This window comes from Euprymna scolopes, chromosome 24 (genome assembly GCF_053919585.1).
Source record: "Euprymna scolopes isolate OS-2025 chromosome 24, ASM5391958v1, whole genome shotgun sequence".
NCBI classification, from domain to species: domain Eukaryota; kingdom Metazoa; phylum Mollusca; class Cephalopoda; order Sepiida; family Sepiolidae; genus Euprymna; species Euprymna scolopes.
In genome coordinates, this window is record NC_136505.1 from 94,257,056 (window position 1) to 94,277,079 (window position 20,024).

At 39.1% G+C, this 20,024-nt stretch overlaps 1 protein-coding gene across 1 annotated transcript in view; it reads left to right on the forward strand.

The window, feature by feature from the left end:
* Positions 1 to 15,193, forward strand: part of LOC145246853 (diphthine methyltransferase-like) — a 167,717-nt gene extending 152,524 nt beyond the window's left edge. The window contains exon 8 of the mRNA XM_080108701.1: positions 14,803 to 15,193. Coding sequence (XP_079964827.1) covers positions 14,803 to 14,846 — 44 coding nt within the window. The 3' untranslated portion in view covers positions 14,847 to 15,193. The remainder of the gene's footprint in view (positions 1 to 14,802) is intronic.
* Positions 15,194 to 20,024: the final 4,831 nt, after the last annotated feature.

A 20,024-nucleotide genomic window follows, 5' to 3' on the forward strand; every position in this document is an offset into this window, starting at 1 on the left:
TGGTGTTTGTTTGAGTACCATGTAAGGACCTGAATAGGGTGCTTCTAGCAATTTTCGAACGCAGTCTATCCCAACCCAAACTTTATTACAGGTTTGAAGTTAATCTGGAACGTATAATTTTCTTGTTGATTTTTCTCTGTTTGAAATGTCTGTCAGATCAAATTTTGCCATAGTTTTATGCAGTTCTATTGTAAAATTCTGTGTAACGGTTTCTGCGCTTTCCGTACCTATCATTAGTTGTGGTAATAACATTCGTGCACCTGTGACCGCATAAAAAGGGAAAAAATTGGAGCAGTTGGGCATACTTCAAATTCCAAAGAGGTCTATTGGTAGAACTGAAATCCAAGATTGTTTTCGGGCAATTATAGCCGTTTTAATAGTTCTTTGGGCTCTTTCTATTAGTCTGTTGCATTGTGGATGATACGCTGTCATTCGTAGCCTATAAAATCCAATAATTTTTGATAATTCAAGGAATAGTTCGCTTTCAAATTGTGTGCCTCTGTCTGTTATGACATGGAGCGGAACACCAAAGCGGGTAATCAACAGTTTTTGCTGTAATATCTGCTATGGGTTGTGCTTCTATCCATCGACTGGTTCGATCTATACATGTTAAAACATACCGACATGGATTGATGTAAAGATTGTTGGAACTTTTTGCTGGGGGTAATGGTCCAATTATATCAATGTGTACGGTATGGAATCTTGATGATGGTATTTCCAACGTTTGAATTGGTGATTGTTGACAAGATGTGCATGATGCATATAATTCTTTGATTGTTTTATCCATATGTAGCCAGTAAAATCTAGCCTTAATCATTTTGATGGATGATTTTATTCCAGGATGCGATACTGAATGTAAGCTGTCGAAGATAGATTTTCGTAGTGTACATGGTACAAAAGGTCTAGGGTATGACGTTGATGTATCACATAACACAAATTGATCATTTCCAGATAATGTGAATTTCTTTAAATCTGTAAAGGACTGAATTTCGGTGTCTGATTTTTGTGCGTTTGCCAGTGCTGGGAGGTCGTATATATCTATTTGTATAGCAAATGTTGGGAGAGATAGAGAATCTGCAACTATATTTTGGTTACCCTTCACATGGGCTATGGTCTGAAATTAGTTCTGTAATAATGGCTAGCTGTCTTTGTTGTCTATCTAATTTTGCAGGTTTTAGACTGTGGAATGCACCGCATATTGGCTTGTGATCTGTCAGAAGTAACACTTCGCGACTTTCTATGAGGTGGTGAAAATGTAAAACCGCTAAATATGCTGTTAAAAGTTCACGGTCGAAAGTGGAATATCTCGTCTTGTCGTCAGCTTCTTTGAGAAAAATCCTATTGGTGTTGGAGTTCCATTTATGACTTGATGTAAGGCAGCGCCTACAGCATATTTGCTGCTGTCCGTGGCCAGTTGATACTGTGCACAAGTTGGTTGAGGATTGGGTAATTCTGTTAGCTCACCAAGTATTTTTACAATGTTAGAAAAGGATTGTTTTTCTCCAAAGGATTCAAGGTGATTACTTCTCTAGGTGTTAGTCTCATTCTTTCAGATAGGGGTAAAACTAACTTCGCAAATTCTGGTATTCATTTTCTGTAAAATCCTATCATACCGAGAAATCTGTGTAAGCTTTTAGCATGTTTAGGACACAGAAAAGATTCTATTTCTTTGATTTTATTATCAGTTGGTTTGATTCCTTTTGAATTAATTCTGAAGCCTAGGAATTCTAATGATGTTACATTGAAAATAGATTTCGATAATGATATTTTTAGGTTATTTTCTTGTAAGATTTGTAGAGGACTAGGATATATATATCCTAATCCCGTTACAAAAGAAAATAATGAAACGAATGGAATGAAGGAAACAAAAACTCAATTGCTGTATGAAATAAACATGTCGTTTATTTACTGTTGAAAAATGAATGTTTTAGGTATAACACGTGTTCATGTCCGCGCGGGTGTCACCATCGTTTGTTGCGGAACTGGTGGTATAGAAAGAAAAGGAAATGTGTGTTCATCTCACGTTCGGGTCATAATCGTTTGTTCGCGTGTGGGAAGAGAATTGAGTAATGTAGTGGAAATGGGAATGATAGTCCAGCGTGTAGACAAAGACAAAGATAGAGGGTTGACATCAGTAAAGCTGTGCGCCATGTTAGCAGTCAGCTACGCGGAGGTGTTCTCCGGCACAAGTTGTAGATAGAGAGAGAGAGAGAGAAAGTCAATCCAGGTTATGGAGATAGAATGCATATAAGGTGTACGTACTGTTTGTTAGCTTTTTGCCCAACATATAGTAGCAAGTGGCGGAAGGCGAGTTGGAAAAAAAAGAAGCTGCTTATTGCTCTTGCTTTTATAGTTGTTTCCGGTGGTCTTTTGCGCATGTGTGGATTTCCTTTGAAAGGGGAAGTGACGTTGTCCATGTGTGCGTACGTGTGCGCGTATGTGAGTACATGTGTGTACGTTAGCGTGTGTGTGTATACATACACGTGAATGTGAGTGTATATACGCGAAGTGAATATATGTACGTGTGTGGAACGTGCGCGCGTATGTTTGTGTGCGCGTATGTATATGACAAGTAATATAGCTTGAGATGTGAACGCGTGTTTTTGTGTGAGACTAGAAAAGGCTCGCGCAGATTCGAAAAACTGTGTCTATATCTCTCTTGTGGGGTTGCTTGTCGTCGCTGAAGATTAAGATATCATCTATGTATATAAAGATACAGTCGATATCCCGAAAAATCCTGTCCATGTATCTTTGAAAAGTTGGTGAAGAATATTTTAATCCAAACGGCATAAATTCATTCTGAAAAAGTCCCATCGGTGAAATTACAGCGGTTTTGGGAAGATCATCGGGATGCATCTTGATTTGATGATATGCTGAAATTAAATCTGTTTATTAGCGAGTTTATTTGTAAATGAGTTCATGTTAGGGATGAGGTATCTATCACTTTTAGTAATGCTGTTTAGGGCACGATTGTCTCCACAACAACGACATCCTCCATTTTGTTTAGGTACCAGATGTAGTGGGCTTAACCAATCGCTGTCTGAAGGTGTTATAATGCCTTTGTTTATGAGTTTTTTAAATTCTTTTTTGGTCGCCGTCAGTTTTTTAGCAGACAGTTGTCTGGATTTGGCAAAAAATGGCGAGTGGCTACCTGTGTCTATTCTGTGATAAACACCACAGTAGTTGTTGTTTTTGTTAGTGTGTGGAGAAATAATTTCTGGGTATTTATCCAGGCTGGTTTGAATGAATTTGGGTAGTTCTACTTTGTTTATAACCACGTTTACTGGAGCTGTCGTGTTTAAGATTAATTTCTTTCTAGTAATTCTTACTGGGTTGTAAATTGTTCTGTTTTTGCAGTCAATCGTAAGGCTAAATTTATTTAAGAAGTCAAGTCCAAGGAGGGGATTGGTGATATCTGCGACGACAAATGTCTAGGAAAATGACCTTCTCAAACTTGGTATTCCACTTTCCAGGTTTGCTTGGCCGTGGCATTTTATTCTCTCACTCATTAGTGAGTCATACTGGTGTTGGTTTTAACATGGACGCCGGTATTATTGAGATACTCGCACCAGTATCTACTATGAATTTTAATATTGTTGTCCCTAATCGTGCATTGATCTGTAGTAGTGGCGAACTCAAGGAGACGGACATAATTCGTGCTAGTTTTCCGAGTCAGTTAGTGTTGGCGTGGGTGGACTTGGTAATATTTTTATGTTCTGCTTCTTCGGCCATTTACACCAGGGTTTGTAAGTTCTAGCTTGCTCAGCAAAGTAGAGTTGTGCTCTACATATTTTTTGTTTTTTGTTCAGGAAAATAGGGTTTAATGCCTATTGGTATATGAACGTTGCTTTTGTTTTTACCTGTTTTCTGCATGTGCTGTGCAGTAAAGCTGTCGCATTAATATTGTTAAGCAAGGGCATGAGTTCATCCGTAAGTTTTGCAAGTTGAGATGGGTTTAATTCTTTTTGTGAGACTATGATGGGGGAAATTGTGGCTGGTACGGCCTGTAGAAATTTGTGAATTACAATTTCTTCACCGATACCTATTCATTTTGTTATTGATAGCATCTCTTGTAGGTATGTGGAAGGACGATATGTAATGGTGATGGTTGACATTAATTTGTCAAGTATTTCCGGTTTTGTTCTTTCGTGTGTTTCAATTAAGGAATATTTTAGTTCTTCATAGTTCTTTGCCTCTAAAGTGTGTATTGGCATTTGTAATACTCACCAGAGTAGCAAGCATCCGCGTATTTGTGCATTGTGTACATGTGCGTGCGTGCGGTGGCGTGATGGAGAAGGGGTAGACTTGCCACAGGGAAGTGTTGGGTGGGAAAAGAGGAAAAAGATGGCGCCTGGTATTTTATAAACTGTGGTCTCGCGAGAAAACAGAGGGCACACATGCAAATGAGACAGGGTGAAAAACTGCATAAAAAGCTTGAGTGAGAGGAAGAGATAGTATCGTTTACAGTCACAGGGTTATTGTGTTACTATTGCGAGCGTTGGTGACGATTGAAATTGAATTCAATACAAGCTATTTCGGCTATTGCTGTGAAAAATGACCGACTCAAAGTTTGATCTGAAACTGATTCCAGAGTTTGATGGGTCCAGTTGAGAGGGTCGAGTTGACCTGCAATCTCTGTGAGGTAAAGAGAGTACACACTGTGATTCCCCTGAGATTGGCTGGGGGCGCTCTGAGTGTGTATCAGCAACTTAGTGCCACTGAGAAGGCTGATGTGACTGCTATAAAAAATGCGCTGTACAAAGCATTTGCAATGGATCCTTGCACGGCTTATGAAAGATTCGCCTCCAGGAAGCTCATGTCAGGAGAAACCGTGGATTTGTTCTTTGGGGAATTGAAGAAACTTTCTGTGCAATGGAGTGTCGGAGAAAACATTGGCATATGCATTTGTGGCCGGCCTTCCCAACCGTGTTAAGCAATTGTTGAGAGCCTCTACCAGTGTGTCCGCAACACCTAAGGAGCACTTGATGGAATGCACCTGGGCTATCATCAGAGATGAGGAAGACCTGGGGGAACCAGTTGTGATGGTGACAAAAGCAGCCCAGAACGAGGCCGGGGAGTTTCCCAGTCTGAGCCCCGCGACTAATGGAAGATGTTACCACTGTGGTCGGTGAGTTCATTTTGCGAGAAGCTGCACTGACAAAGGGCAAGGGCAACTGCGTTGTTTCCAATGTGTGGGAAACGCATCATGGACCAGGATGTCAGCACCGCCCTGCTCCCCAGACAAGATCTAAGTGACGCGCAACCTACGATAACTGAATCGAGTGCCCTGCTCAGCTCTTCTCACATACCATCATGAGTGCCAGATTGTGTTGGACCTGGACTAAAAGGAACATTAAAGTCACCACAATAGGTAGTGAGACACAAGCATGCTGTGGAGCCGGAACCGTGAAGGTCCACATGGACTCTGGTGTGGCCGCGGAAATTAATGTGTTGGTGACGTGAGGGGATTTGCTGGGGTTTGATGTACTGCTGGGCTACGATGCTATCAAGGCACTGGGGGGAGTGATCATCGAAAGAGACAGGAGCATGCACTGTTTAAAAAACCCGGTGCAATCCAAATCGATCGCCCTGACTTTAAGGTGGGCTATGACTATAGCCAGAAGGCCTGGACTGCGTCATGGAAGTCGACCAAGGGAAGGGCACCAACCGAATTAAAGAATCGCGTTGCATAATACCCTATACCTGACGAGGCTCGTGATGAGTATGAGCAAGAGCTTGAGGCATGGGTCCAAGATGGATGGCTGATCCCCTACCCCGAGAAGCCTGGACCGCCCAAGGATCTGATACCCTTAATGGCAGTTATCCAGCATAACAAGTCAAAAGTAAGACCAGTGCTGGATTATCGTGAGCTCAACCAGTACATTGAGGCTTACACTGCGATGCTGACGTGTGCGCCAGCAAACTGAGGGAATGGCACCAGAAGGGCTCCAATGTGTCAATATTAGACCTGCAGAAACCCTATTTGCAGGTGCGAGTAGATGAGATGCTGTGGCCATTCCAGACCGTGTGGTTTCAGGGTGAGAGGTACTGCCTAACACGACTCGGCTTTGGTCTGAATGTGGCACCACAGATCATGAAGACCATTGTGAATGTGGTGTTGTCTCATGAAAAGACCATTGAGGACGCAACATCAGCCGACATTGACGATGTGTTCATCAATGAGGACATAAAATCTGCATCGTGTGTCAGGGGAAAATTGGCTCAGTTTGGTCTGCAGTGCAAGAATCCTGAACATCTGAGGGATGGAGCATGCTTATTGAGATTGGACATCTGTGAGGAAGACGGCACCCTACGATGGAGGTGTGGCAGTGGGATTCCAGGTATCCCTGACGTTGTTACGAGGCGGACCATTTTTTCCTGGTGTGGGAAACTTGTTGGACACTTACCAGCCTGTGGTTGGCTCCATGTAGCTGTGATTGTCATCAAACGCAGAGCGAATTTGGTAACCACAGGTTGGGACGATGTGCTTGACGATGCTCTTCTAATTCTGATGGTAACTGAGACCCTGGAGAGAGTCAACAAGGAGGACCCTGCCCATGGAAAATGGTGTGTTGATGCAGACCACGTAAATGTGTGGGTCGATGCTAGTTCATTGGCATTGGGAGTTGCATTAGAGCAAGGAGGGAATGTGTTTGAAGATGAGTGTTGGCTGCGACCCGTGAGTGATGCTCAGCACATCAACTTAACAGAGCTTGACACTGTTGTAAAGGGAATAAATCTCGCACTGAAATGGCAATTGAAGAAACTGCACCTGTACACGGATTCTCTCTGTGTCTACCACTGGGTGCCTGACATGCTTTCAGAGTGGACAAGAATCCGCACTAAGCAGCCAGCGATATGTTGATCCGGCGAAGGCTAGACATGCTGAAAATGGACTATCAGTGGGGGTAACGCTGGTAACATCACATTGTAATCGTGCCAACCAACTAATCCGCGTACCTCACAGATGGTATGGAGCCATGAAGATGGGTGTGGAGCACACTGCTCGATTTTGCGCAGTTGCAATTGGTGCGATTAGCCCATGTGGAATACAGAAGATTCATGCACAGAGTGGACATCCAGGTGTCAAAAGAATAGTGTATTTTGCGAGGCGTGTGGACCCAGCAGTGACAAAGGCAGATGTCAGGCATTGTGAGGCATGTCCGTCTATTGATCCTGCACCAAAGTAATGGCGAAAAAGACGAGTGGACGTGAAGAAGGTGTGAACCCACACGTTTTGCGGTATGACGATACATGATTAGACAGGACTCAGCAAGTGTTGTTCACATCTTGTCATCCATCTTTTTTGAGCGGGGGTGAGCTTGAAGAAATCTTTTTTTATTGCAGCCAACAAGTTCGGTAGCTGATAGATGAATGGAGCATCCGACTACAGCTGCGATGCGCTCATGTGCAATTAAGGAATGGCATTTCTGAAGAGCCATCATAGCATTAAGAGAATTGCTGCCAGAAAGCAATGTACGATTATGGAGGCCACGTATTGGTATAACATCACACCAAAGGATGAGAAATTATCTACAACAGCGCCGGCCAATGCCACACACACATATTGTGTTAGACTAAAGGGAATTGATGCTGCGCAGCCAGTCAACCAGAAAAGATAAATATGAGGTAGGGGATCCAGTTTGGATGAGACCACCTGAAAACCGGTGCACCACCAAATTCAAGCGAGGACGATCCTACTTGATGGAACCCCGCGCCATGTGCGCGATCTTCGCCGAGCTTCTGAGGTGCGTCATACAACTACAGAGGAGAGCAATGAATCCTCAAGTGATGAGCTACTGATGAACAAAATCAATAGACCAGAGAGTGATGATTATAGTTCATCTGACGCGACGAAACAGAATCAGAACCAGACCTGAAACCAGAACTTGAATCAGAACTAGAATCTGAATCAGAACCTGAATCTGAATCTAAATCAGAACCAGAAGTAAGTGGACTAGGAGACCAACCCTGCAGTGCACTGTGTGTGATCATCAGATCAGGGGGGAGTGTAATACTCACCAGGTTAGCAAGCGTCCGCGTATTTGTGCATTGTGAGACAGGGTGAAAAACTGCATAAAAAGCTTGAGTGAGAGGAAGGAACAGTGTCGTTTACAGTCACGAGGTTATTGTGTTACTATTGCGAGCATTGGTGATGATTGAAGTTGAATTCAATACAGTATTTTTGCTACCACTTCTGCAGGCAGAGAGGATATCACTGTGAAGAATTTCGTTGTTGAAGTTGTTATGTTGCGTAAATAGAATTGTGCTTCCAGAATGGAAAACTAACCATTCACTGCCGTTTCCATGAATTCTGGAGTTTTTATACTAATTTGTTGGAAGCAGACTTCTTCCATTTTTTTTATCTCCTCTGATCTTGAACACGTGGTACAATGGGGAAAGAGGTGGCTGGTCACTTTTAATGCATCCAAAACCAAGCTTCTATCTTTACATCATCAATGCTCTGTTCCCCATCTGGCATCAATTGAAATGGATGGCTCTCGTCTTGGAGAGGCTCCATGTTTTGACAAGCTTCTGGGATTTACCTTTACTCCTGATCTGAAATGGAACACATATATCATATCTGTTGCCAGGGACGCTGGGAGGATCGTGGGATCTTTCTACCGATCCAGACGATATCTCACTACTAATGCAATTTTCTATCTATATAAAAGCCAAGTACGTCCAAGGATGGAATACTGCTGCCATATCTGGGCAGGAGCTGCTAAAACAGCCTATCCTGCCTTGACAGAGTACAAAATAGAATTTGTGGTTTAGTGGGGGATGCCCTTTTCTCTTCCCTGCAACCTCTCTCCCACAGAAGAGACGTTGCGAGCCTGTCTTTGTTTTATCGCTATTTCCATGGCAGGTGCTTGTCTGAGCTCCAATCCCTCGTCCCCCCTCGCCAATCTTTCACGAGAAACATCTATCTGGCTGAAACTACTGCCAACAATTTTCCCCACTCTTTATCTGTGCCTAAATCCAAACATAGATTCCATGAGCAAAGCTTCTTTCTTAGAACTGCACGCCAGTGGAACTCTCTGCCGCTTGCCTGTTTCCCACCTGACTACAACCTGGACGTCTTCAAGTCCAACATAAACAACCTCCTGATAAACCGCCCCCTTAAGTAAGACACTCTATCAAAACCCCCAATACTAATGATTACTACAATACTATCTCATTGCAATAACCCTTATCCCTGAGTGGCCTTCAGGCCTTGATAAGTGGTGACCTCCATGTAAAAAAAAAAATATATATATATTTATTTAGACGTAGAAAGGAGGAAAAATGTAGTTTTTGTTTTACTTACGTCGAAGGTTCCTTTTTTTTTTTTTTAAAAAAACGTTTGCGACGGGAAGTTAATAAGTTACTTGTATTTTCTTGAATTCTCCAACAGTTGTGTTTACATGTTCTTTTATTCCGGGTAATACTTGTTCTTTTGTAGGGCCTATCATTGTAACACTGACTGACACTTGTCGTTGGTTTCGGGGCTAAGAGTGTACTGCCTACTCGCCTGTCATGCTGGCTAGGGATTGAAGGAGAAAAAGAGAGAGGGAGAGGGAGAGGGAGATGATGAGAGACTCTGGATAGCAGTTCCTGGTTTGTGTCCGGTTTTTAAGAAAGAGAAAGAGAGGGGCTAAGAAACTATTATTTCTTGGGGAATGGTTTTATTTTTGTCTTAATTCTTGGCTTTTAGGGGTGACTCAGGTCAGTCCTACAGGGTCTTCCAGCTGCCACTTGACTACACCAGGGTATCACTACACTCTTCAGCACATCCAGGTGCACTTTAGTATTGACTTTCAAGCCGACTTCAAAGATGTGAGGTGGCATGATGTGGCCGTCAATTGTTATCACACCAAAGACCATGGCCGAAAATTTTGCTTTCATCGCCTTGGGCACACCCAGCGATGTATTTTGGGCGCGCTGGCAATGTATTAATCAAAATATCATATTAAAGCATATTTTAAGACCGGACAATACCGGGCGACCTGCTAGTATTATATAGATGAGTAAGTCGTAAACTAAAGGACAAACTTTTCGAAAAACTGCTTCGAAGTAGCAGATGATTAATTGACATCACAATCAGCCACCATTTTGATTGAGAAACTTCGATCAAATTAAACATGGCCGACCGACAAGAATAAACCATTAAGATGCGAGGTCGCGTCTGAAGAATCAGGAAACCAAAGAAAACACAACAAAAATAAACGCATCGCAAAGGTTTCACTATCGTCATTATCATTTTCATTGATAATTAAGGAAGTCGTCAACTCCACGTGTAGAACTCTTTGCGTTGAATCGCGGACTCTAGTTTCACGTGAGTGGCGCTTGTCGTTTCTCCTATCTGCCGTTGCTGTGGAAACCATTTCCTGGGAATCGCCATCGCCAGTCCCACACAGTTAAAACATGGAGTTGACGGTGGTTTAGTGGTTAACGATACGAACTGACAACCAGAATGTATCAGGTTCAAATACAGTTCGTTCCAGAGACACATTTTCGTTTTGGATGTTGGCGACCTTCACGTGATTCCTGCTATAAGTACCCGATGTCTTTCTAGAAAGAATTCTATTCAGAAAAATATCCGAGAAACGAATGACAACATTCGAAATGAATGAATAATGATGATAAAGAAGAGGAGGAAGAAGGAAAGGAAGAAAGAAGAAGGGAAAGAAGACAGAGGAGAAAAAGAACAAGAAAAAGACGAAAAGGCAGAACAAGAAGAAGAAGAAAAAAAGAAGAAAAAGAGGAAGAAGAAAAAGAGAAGAAGAAAAAGAAGAGGAAGAAAAGGAAGAAAGAGAAGAAGAAGAAGAAAACATAGAGGAAGAAAAGGAAGAAAGAGAAGAAGAAGAAAAAGAAGAGGGAGAAAAGGAAGAAAAAGAAGAAGAAAAAAGAAGAGGATGAAAGAAAAGAAAGAGAAAAAGAAGAAAAATAAAGAAGTATAAGAAGAGGAAGAAGAAAAATAAAGACGAAGAAAAAGAAGAAGTATAAGAAGAGGAAGAAAAGGAAAAAAGAGAAGAAAAAGGAAGAAAAAGAAGAAGAAAAAGAAGAGGAAGAAAAGGAAAAAGAGAAGAAAAAGGAAGAAAAGGAAGAAAAAGAAGAGGAAGAAAAGGAAGAAAAAGAAGAAGAAAAAGAAGCGGAAGAAAGAAAAGAAGAAGGAGAAAAAGAAGAAAAATAAAGAAGAAAAAGAAGTATATGAAGAGGAAGAAGAAGAAAAAAGGAAGAAGAAGAAGAAAAATAAAGAAGAAGAAGAAGTACGTTTCTAATTGATCGTTTTCGCTTCCACATAAACAACATGTTAAAAATATTACCGACTTCCACACTTGCTGCAGAGTGAGACAGGTTTTGTTTTACTTGGAGAGTTACTACCTATCAAGACCCAGAAGCCACTGGAGAATAAGGTTTGATAAGTGTTAGCTAGACGCTGAGACAACACGATCAGTAATGGCGGAACTTGGATAGGGCTTGATTATTTAAGAGGACACCTTAAGTACTTATTTACATTAGATTTGAAAATAAACATGTTATAGTCAGCTGAGAAGCAGTCCCACGGTATTGTGTTCCACAGACAGGCAGGTCTAGGAAAGAAACTTTGCTCATGTTTAGTTTTTAGCATAGATAGAGAGTAAGGGAAATTGTTGATAGTTGTTGCAGCTGGACGAGTTTTGTTACGAACGTTCTTTACATAGATTGGAGCTCAGTCGAGTACCTGCTATAAAAGTAACGATATAGCAGAGATAGACTCTCAACGTCTCTTCTGTGAGAAAGAGGAGGTAGAAAGGAGAAAAGGTCCTCGCTCACTAGATTTCGAAGACGGTTTTATATCCTGCCAAGGCATGAAAGGGTTATTCTTAACAACTGCTCTCCAGATATGGCAACAGTATTACAAGGTGGAACCATAAAAGTGTTGCCCTAATGAAAACAACACTACAGCTTTATATTATTACTAGCGAAGGGTACCCGGCGATGCCCGGGTGTCTTGAGGTAAATCAAAACTCCGGGGGGGGGGGGGTTAAATAATAATAAAAAAAATGTTTTGGTAGGTGAGTATGAGAATCGAACGGGGGAAAAGCAGCTACCAATTGTCCAGATTGAATAGCAACTGTCTGATATACAAGATTGAGATATTAAATTTTTATTCATGTTAAAAATACAGTCAAAATCAACGATGAACAAAAAACTTAGGCACATGGCCAACTCAAAAGGGGGGATTGTGAGGGTCGTTGGTCATCCTTGTCACTCCAGAACTAAACAAAATCAAAAGTTTCTCCCAGCTAGTATCTTCTTTCACCATAATACCGCATTGATCAAAGCTGATTGCTTCTGGACGTTTCCCAGTGCGATTGCCAGGAACGCTGTTAGCTTTGAATTAGTTTCGCTTTTTATACGAAAAGGCCTAATCAACACGTGAGAAGCCAAAACAGCAATAATTTTGTAAAAGTCGACGTAAATAAATTTATAAGCTACATGCGTTCCCAAATCCTAGTTATTATTATCTAGGACCTATATAAACAGTTGTAAGCGATAGTAACGAACCCGGGACCGTGTGCGAGAAAAGTCTTTGCCAGACATACACAAAATGGTCACACACATTTTGCCTTTTATATATATAGATAAGATATGAATTGGAATTCATTATTGAGATGAGTATTATTTATTCATTTATTTATTGCGAACTATTATCCTTATCTTTCTTAGTTGTTGTTTCACGACGTTTCGGCAAACTATTCATCTGGCCTTCCTCAGGTGATAACTACAACGGAATAGGAACTCCGACTCTCCTAACTGCATTCTCAGCAATTACTGCCTTCCATGGTTGCTGTTGTAATTGCTGAGGATGCAGTTAGGAGATTCGGAGTTCCTATCCCCGTCGCGGTTACCACCTGACGAAGGCCAGAGGAATAGTTGGCCGAAACGTTGTGAAACAACAACTAAAAGATGAGGATAATAGTCCGAAATAAATAAATAAATAAATAAAACTCATCTCAATAAACATTCCAATCAATTAAATAATATATATACCATTCGGTATGGACCCGACAATGAAGGATCAAAAGAGGCTTGCCTTTTTTCTATTGTTCTTGGCCTTCGGGCCGGGATCAAAGTGTAGTATCTGTTCCCGCAGATACTGCACTTAAGATAGTTTGTACCAGTCAATGGAGGGGAAGCCCTCTATACTGGGACAATTATTATTTTTGGTAACCAGAGTGACCCCTTTTAGGGGAGCTGGTTTTTACCTCACATTAAAAACGGCCTTGTGCCTAATTTGCTCAGTGGGGGAGCAAATAAATACCATCTGTTCCCGCAGATACTGCAAGCTTTGACTAGCAAAGACCAGATGTGGGGGCAACCCCACATGCCTGACCTTTAACCAGCTCCCATTTCCCACCTCTCGGGAGCTGGTCCCCTTTTTCCTTCCCCCCTCCCTTCACTCCTCACATTAAAAATCGGCCTTGTGCCTAATTTGCTCGGTGGGGGAGCAAATAAATACCATCTGTTCTGCAGATGCTGCACTTAAGATAATTTGTCCCAGTCAATGGAGGGGAAACACTCTATACTGGGACAATTATTATTTTTGGCCCCCCTTTTTGTCTACTTTTAGGGGAGCTGGTTTTTACCCCACATTAAAAACGGCCTTGTGCCTAATTTGCTTTGGTGGGGAAGCAAATAAATACATTTAATACAATAAATACATGTGGATCTATAAGACCCCAAAACTCCAATCGTGATCGCCCTTCGGGGCCCGTGGTATAGTGGATAGAGACGTTGAATCTCTACAGTTCCAGGTGTGTTTTGAGGATAGCAATTTCAGTCCTACTTAATTGGCCAAAACGTGGTAAGACGACAACAACTATTGAAGGCAGTATTTGCTATTGATTCAGTTAGGAGATCTAGAGTTCCTATCCCGTCACGGTTACCGCCTGACAAAGGCCAGAATAATAATTGGCCGAAACGTCGTGAAACAACAACTAAGAAAGATGAGGATAATAGTCCGCAATAAATAAATGAACTACAGCTTTATTGTAAAACTTTTATGGAAAAAAAAATCAATTCAAGTAACTTGATTATGTAATAGAACGGACATATATTCAATGTAGTCGCTTTCAGCCTCAATAACCGCCTTGATACGAGTCCAGAACTGAGAGCATGTCTTTTCCACAAGTGTTGCCGGGAGCTCGGCGAATACTCGGCGGATGGTGGCGATCAGGCTGGCTTTGGTGTTGTGGGAGGTCATGTTGGTGATGTTCTTCCCGTAGTAGAAGTAGTCCGGCGGATTCAGGTCGGGAGAAAAAGGGGCAGTGAGAGAAGAGTACAAAGTCATTGTACTCTTTCTGAAGTCACTTTGGACTTTTAGTCCAGCGCCGAGACCTGCTGCCACACCCAGGGTGTGCCAGCGGCCACCTAATTGCATCAGGGGATCACCACACTCTTCAGCACTTCCAGGTATTCTTGAATGTATATTTTTGAGATGAGGATTTATAATTATTTTTGTATTATTTGGACTATGATTCTCATCTTTTTTTTTTTTTTTACAACGTTTCGGTCGATGTAACTTCCGACAATCTTCAGGTGAATTCACAATGTTTGGTTTATTTGCTTTCTTAACGAACACAGCCGTTAGAAATTTAAAATGCAAATAGCGCCAAGCCTTTTTTTGTTTTATATTAATAACCCCGGGTCCATTCCGGTTTTTTACATAATGAATATGTATTTTTTTGAGATGAGGATTTATAATTATTTTTGGAATAGTTTGGACTATGATTCTCATCTTGTTTTTTTTTTTTTTTTTTTGTTTTTCTCAAGCCGACTTCGAAGATGTGAGGTGGCATGATGTGGCCCTTCCTTGAAACCACACCAAAGACCATAACCATGGCCGGAAACTTTGCTTCCATCACCCTTGGCACGTCCCTGTTATTTGTGACAATTCAGCGGTGCATTTTGCAATGGTCCTGTTGTTATAACTTGAATCGATAGAAAGCACGAGTTGTACAGCGGCGGCGGCGCATCTTCTCATCTCGCTTGTTGAACATCGTGTTACTCTCAGACATGATAGAATGCTGCTATCGCTCTTGGGACTTGTCCACAACTGTCCAACAAGTAGGTAGTCTGCAAAAAAAACAAAAACAAAAAACAAAAAAAAAAAAACCCAAAAAACAAAACAAAACAAACACCAAAAAAAAACAAAAAAAAAAAACAAAACTGTTTTTCATCAAACGAAAATGGAATCATGTCCTCTTTTCTAGGGCGACAATTTTATTGTTCCACTCTGTATCTATCTATCTATCTATCTATCTATCTATCTATCTATCTACACCATATTTAACGATAAAATATCTATATATTCATACTGTGGTAAATATCCATATCGAGATATTCCAATATTTTTTTTGGGGGGGGGGGAGGAGACAAAAAAGCAAAACAAATTAAACTCAGGATAAAATCATCAAAAAACAATTTATGGATTTCGTTCGGATCAGCAAACAGCAGAGAAAGTCAAGATTTTAAATTCACTGAAAAACCGTAAAGCATAGGGAAAATGGACAATGTGGATGCTAAAAAAAAAAAGGGAGAATGATGCAGTGCACGCACGACTATGGGAAAAAGGCGGAGAAATGAAAAAAGAAAAATGACGAAAAGGAAAAGAAATTTTTTTTTTTTTTACACAGTAGTCACCACTTATCAAGGCCCGCACGCCACTCAGGGATAAGGGTTATTGCAAGTACATTACGTTAGTGTGGAGATTTGATGGAGTGTTTACTTAAGGGGGCGGTTCATTAGGAATTTGTTAACATTAGACTTGAAGACATCCAAGTTGTAGTCCGGAAATGGAAACGCGCATGAAATAAAGTAAAAATGATTTTTTATGCAGTGTAAACGAACATTGCATTGTTTGATTGCGTTTTTTTTTGTGTGTATTAGATGATTGTTTCAAGAATATATAACGAGTCTAAAGTATAAAGTAAATGATGATGAGAGAAGGATTACATCACTTTCGAGGCAGTTGTGGTGCGAGAGAGAGAGAGAGAAAGAGAGAGAAAGAGAGAAAGAGAGAGAAAAAGAGAGAGAGAGAAAGAGAAAGAGAGAAAGAAAGAGAGAGAGAAAAAGAAAGAGAGAGAGAGAGAGAGAGAGGGGGGGGTTAGTGTTGAGGAGGGTGCAGTTTCTAGTCAAAATTATGGATAAAAATGTTGCTGTGTATGAAGTATATCATGAAACACCTATAATCAATTCGGGCATGCTTGTCATCATATCTGTGGCCAATGACCCATCGAATATATCTGTAAAAATACACGCTTATTATTATTATTATTATTATTATTATTATTATTATTATTATTATTATTATTATTATTTAAAATTAATAATAATAATAATAATAATGATAATAATAATAATAATAACAACAACAACAACAACAACAACAACAACAACAACAACAAATTCGGATAAGGGACTCTCTTATAAGTGGAAGTGCTAATCTGATATGATTCTCGTAATATGACAATTGTATTTGTGATTATTTGATGTATTAACGAAAGTTAATTAATCTCACCCAAGACTGTTAGAAGAAACCGTAAGAGAAGCTTAAGTATATGATTGTACAATTTTACATGATAACTAATAGAGCAAGATGTTGAATGTACGTTAGTGGGATGATGTAGAAGGGTGCATTCTGAGCTACGGATATTTGGAACATTTTGGTTCGTTAGTTTATCGTTGATCTTAAAAAAGAATTGTCTAAAATTTAAACCTTCAGATTGGTTGTTTTGGATTGCACAATTTTACATGACAAGAACCCAAGTTTGCCCAACTGGGCAAACTTGAATCCTTGCACCGGAAAATATCCAGTAAATAAAACGTTGTTTAGTGAATCGTTATTTTTTTTTTTGTATTTTATGCATTTTTTTTGCGTTTTCATAAAAACATGGATATAAATATCACTAAATCAAACATGGATATAAATATCACTAAATCATCCGCTGGGTCATAAGCTTCATTTCGGTACCTTACTTGCCTGGGTGGGTTGCCTGTAGGCTGAGATAAACCGCGTCACACACCCACAGACAGACATTAGGAAAATTTATAATAATATAACTAATAGAGCAAGATGTTGAATGTACGTTAGCTTATGTAGAAGTGTGCATTCTGAGCTATGGATATTTGGAACCTTTTAGTTCGTTAGTTTATCGTTGATCTTAAAAAGAACTGTCTAAAATTTAAACCTTTAGAAGAATGATTATTGATCATATTTAATACCAATTTTCGAATATATTAAGTACATTTTAACGTGTCGCTAAATGTCTGTTGGTTCTATTCTAATTTGGACCACACGTTGTCTTAACTACATATCTCTGTAACAGTTTATTTTACAGTCCGATTAGTCTCGTCTGTGTTTATGCGGGGGAGAAGACGATCCGTTAACCCATCCGCTCGGCTTGACGTCTGGAATCCAACTCAACACTATGTCTAGCACACCAGAACACGTGACAAACGACACGTCAACTTCCATTCAGCTGTTCAGACCTTTCGGTGTAAACTTGATCAGTCCATGTCTTACATGTTTTGATAACCTTATCAAAACATAGTTCACATCTCTTGTTAACTTCCAGTTAGATAGATTAAAAATAGATACACCGATAAATAGATAAATAACAGGTAATTTTTCTACTATATAACATTTCTTCCCTTCCGTTTTTTTTTTTTCAAAATGTCTACCTAATGTATACATTTTCACTCTTTCCTTTCTAACTTATAACTTCTAGCGGCTAATAAAAAGATCAGATACCATCTCCAATATACATTTTGTCCTTTTTATCAAATGTAAGGCGCAGACATATATTTTCTATGTCTCCCGTTTTATTCGTTTTATTCAACCGGACTGCTCCACGGCCAATGACTGCTCCACGGCCAAGGGTTGTGGGTAAACTAACCTCATGATCATTATCCAGGTGTTAATTTCTAGCCATCCATGCTCCCTTTAATAAATATTTAATAAACATTCATACCTTACATCTGGGGAACAAGCAGGAAACCCCTACCTACTTAAGTCTCAATTTCACAAGGTACCTGCTAGCGTCATATTTTACAGAAACACTCGTGTGTGTGTGTGTGTGTGTGTGTGTGTGTGTGTGTGTGTTCAAGACTACTGGAAACCAATGCCAAGATAAGCGGAGAGAACACACAGCGCCGAGACTTCCCAACTGGTCACCTATCTCGTACTAACCAGACTCAACGTTACTTAACTACGGAGATCAGACGCAAACTGGTGTGTCAACGTGATTGTTCCGTATAGTGTGGAAGAAAGAGATTATGAATTATATAGGGAGAAAGAAAAAGGAACCGAAAGAGTTGAGAGAAAGGAGAAGGCGAAATAGGCGAAGAAAGAGAGAGAGAGAGAGAGAGAGAGAGAGAGAGAGAGAGAGAGAGAGAGAGGGGGGGGAATGAGAGGTAAAATATAGGGAACTCGTGGAAAGAGAAGTGTAGGCGTAAACGGAAGAAGAAAAGAAAAAGAAAGAAAGAAGAGGGAGAAAGTGGCGAAAAAAGAGAAAAAGAAAAAAAAGATAATTTTGTAAAAGAGAAGAAAGGAATGATCAGAAGAAGCGAAAAAAAACACAACAATATTGCATATTAATATGATAATAATATGTAATAATATACAATAATAATATGTAATAATAATATATAATAATATATAATAATATATAATAATATATAATAATATCCAATAATAATATATAATAATAATAATATGTAATAATAATATATAATAATAATATGTAATAATAATATATGATAATATATAATAATAATGTATAATAATATATAATAATAATGTATAATGATAATGTATAATGATAATATATAATAATATATGACATAAATATATAATAATAATATATAATAATATATAATTATATATAATAATATATAATAATATATAATAATAATATATATAATAAGATATAATAATAATATATAATAATAATATATAACATAAATATATAATAATAATATATGATAATATATAATAATATATAATAACATATAATATTAATATATATAATATATGATAATAATATATGATAATATATAATAATGTATAATAATGATATATAATAATATATGATAATAATATATAATAATAATATATAATAATAATATATAATAATAATAATTTTGATGATGATAATAATAATAATAATAATAATAATAATAATAATAATAATAATAATAATAATAATAATAATAATAATAAGGGATTTGGATGATGAAGAAAATCAAAATAGTACCGATAACAGTAGGAGCACTAGGAACAATTCCGAAAAACTTCGAAAAAAGAATGTCAGAAATTGGAATCAGAGGAATAACTGCAAAAGTACAACGACTAACGATAATGAAAACGGCTGAAATATTAAGGGAAACCCTTGAATGCGGAGAATAATACAAGAAGACAATATAACGAATAAGACTTACAGGGAATGAAGAACACAGGAGCTGCATATCTACAAGTTCTACACCCCCATCATGCATCCCCCCATAGTTTCACCACCACTCCTCCCAATAAAAAGATGATACCAAAGAGCTGAGAAGGGTCAAGAAGGACTGAAAGACCGAGGAGAGAGCGCCAGCCAGACCTCGGTTGGACAAGCGTAAAGAGAACTGGGACTTTGGGGAGGCTTAGTGTCACTCAAATTCCAGTATAAACCAATGACCACTGCCGGCGAGAAATGGTAAGGGGCTATTGCAATGATGCAAATTCATTTGCAAATGCTATCGAAGGAGGTGGAGAAAACTGGACGCCTGGGGAGACTTGTTGTCACTCAGCCTCAAGAGAACACCACAGGTTTCCAATCAGATCGTTTGTTGACTTGTGTGAAAGCTCCATGTGAGCCAATATTAATAATAACAATAATAATAATAATAATAATAATAATAATAATAATAATATAAATTATTATTATTATTATTATTATTATTATTATTATTATTATTATTATTATTATTATTATCAAAATCATTATTTTTAT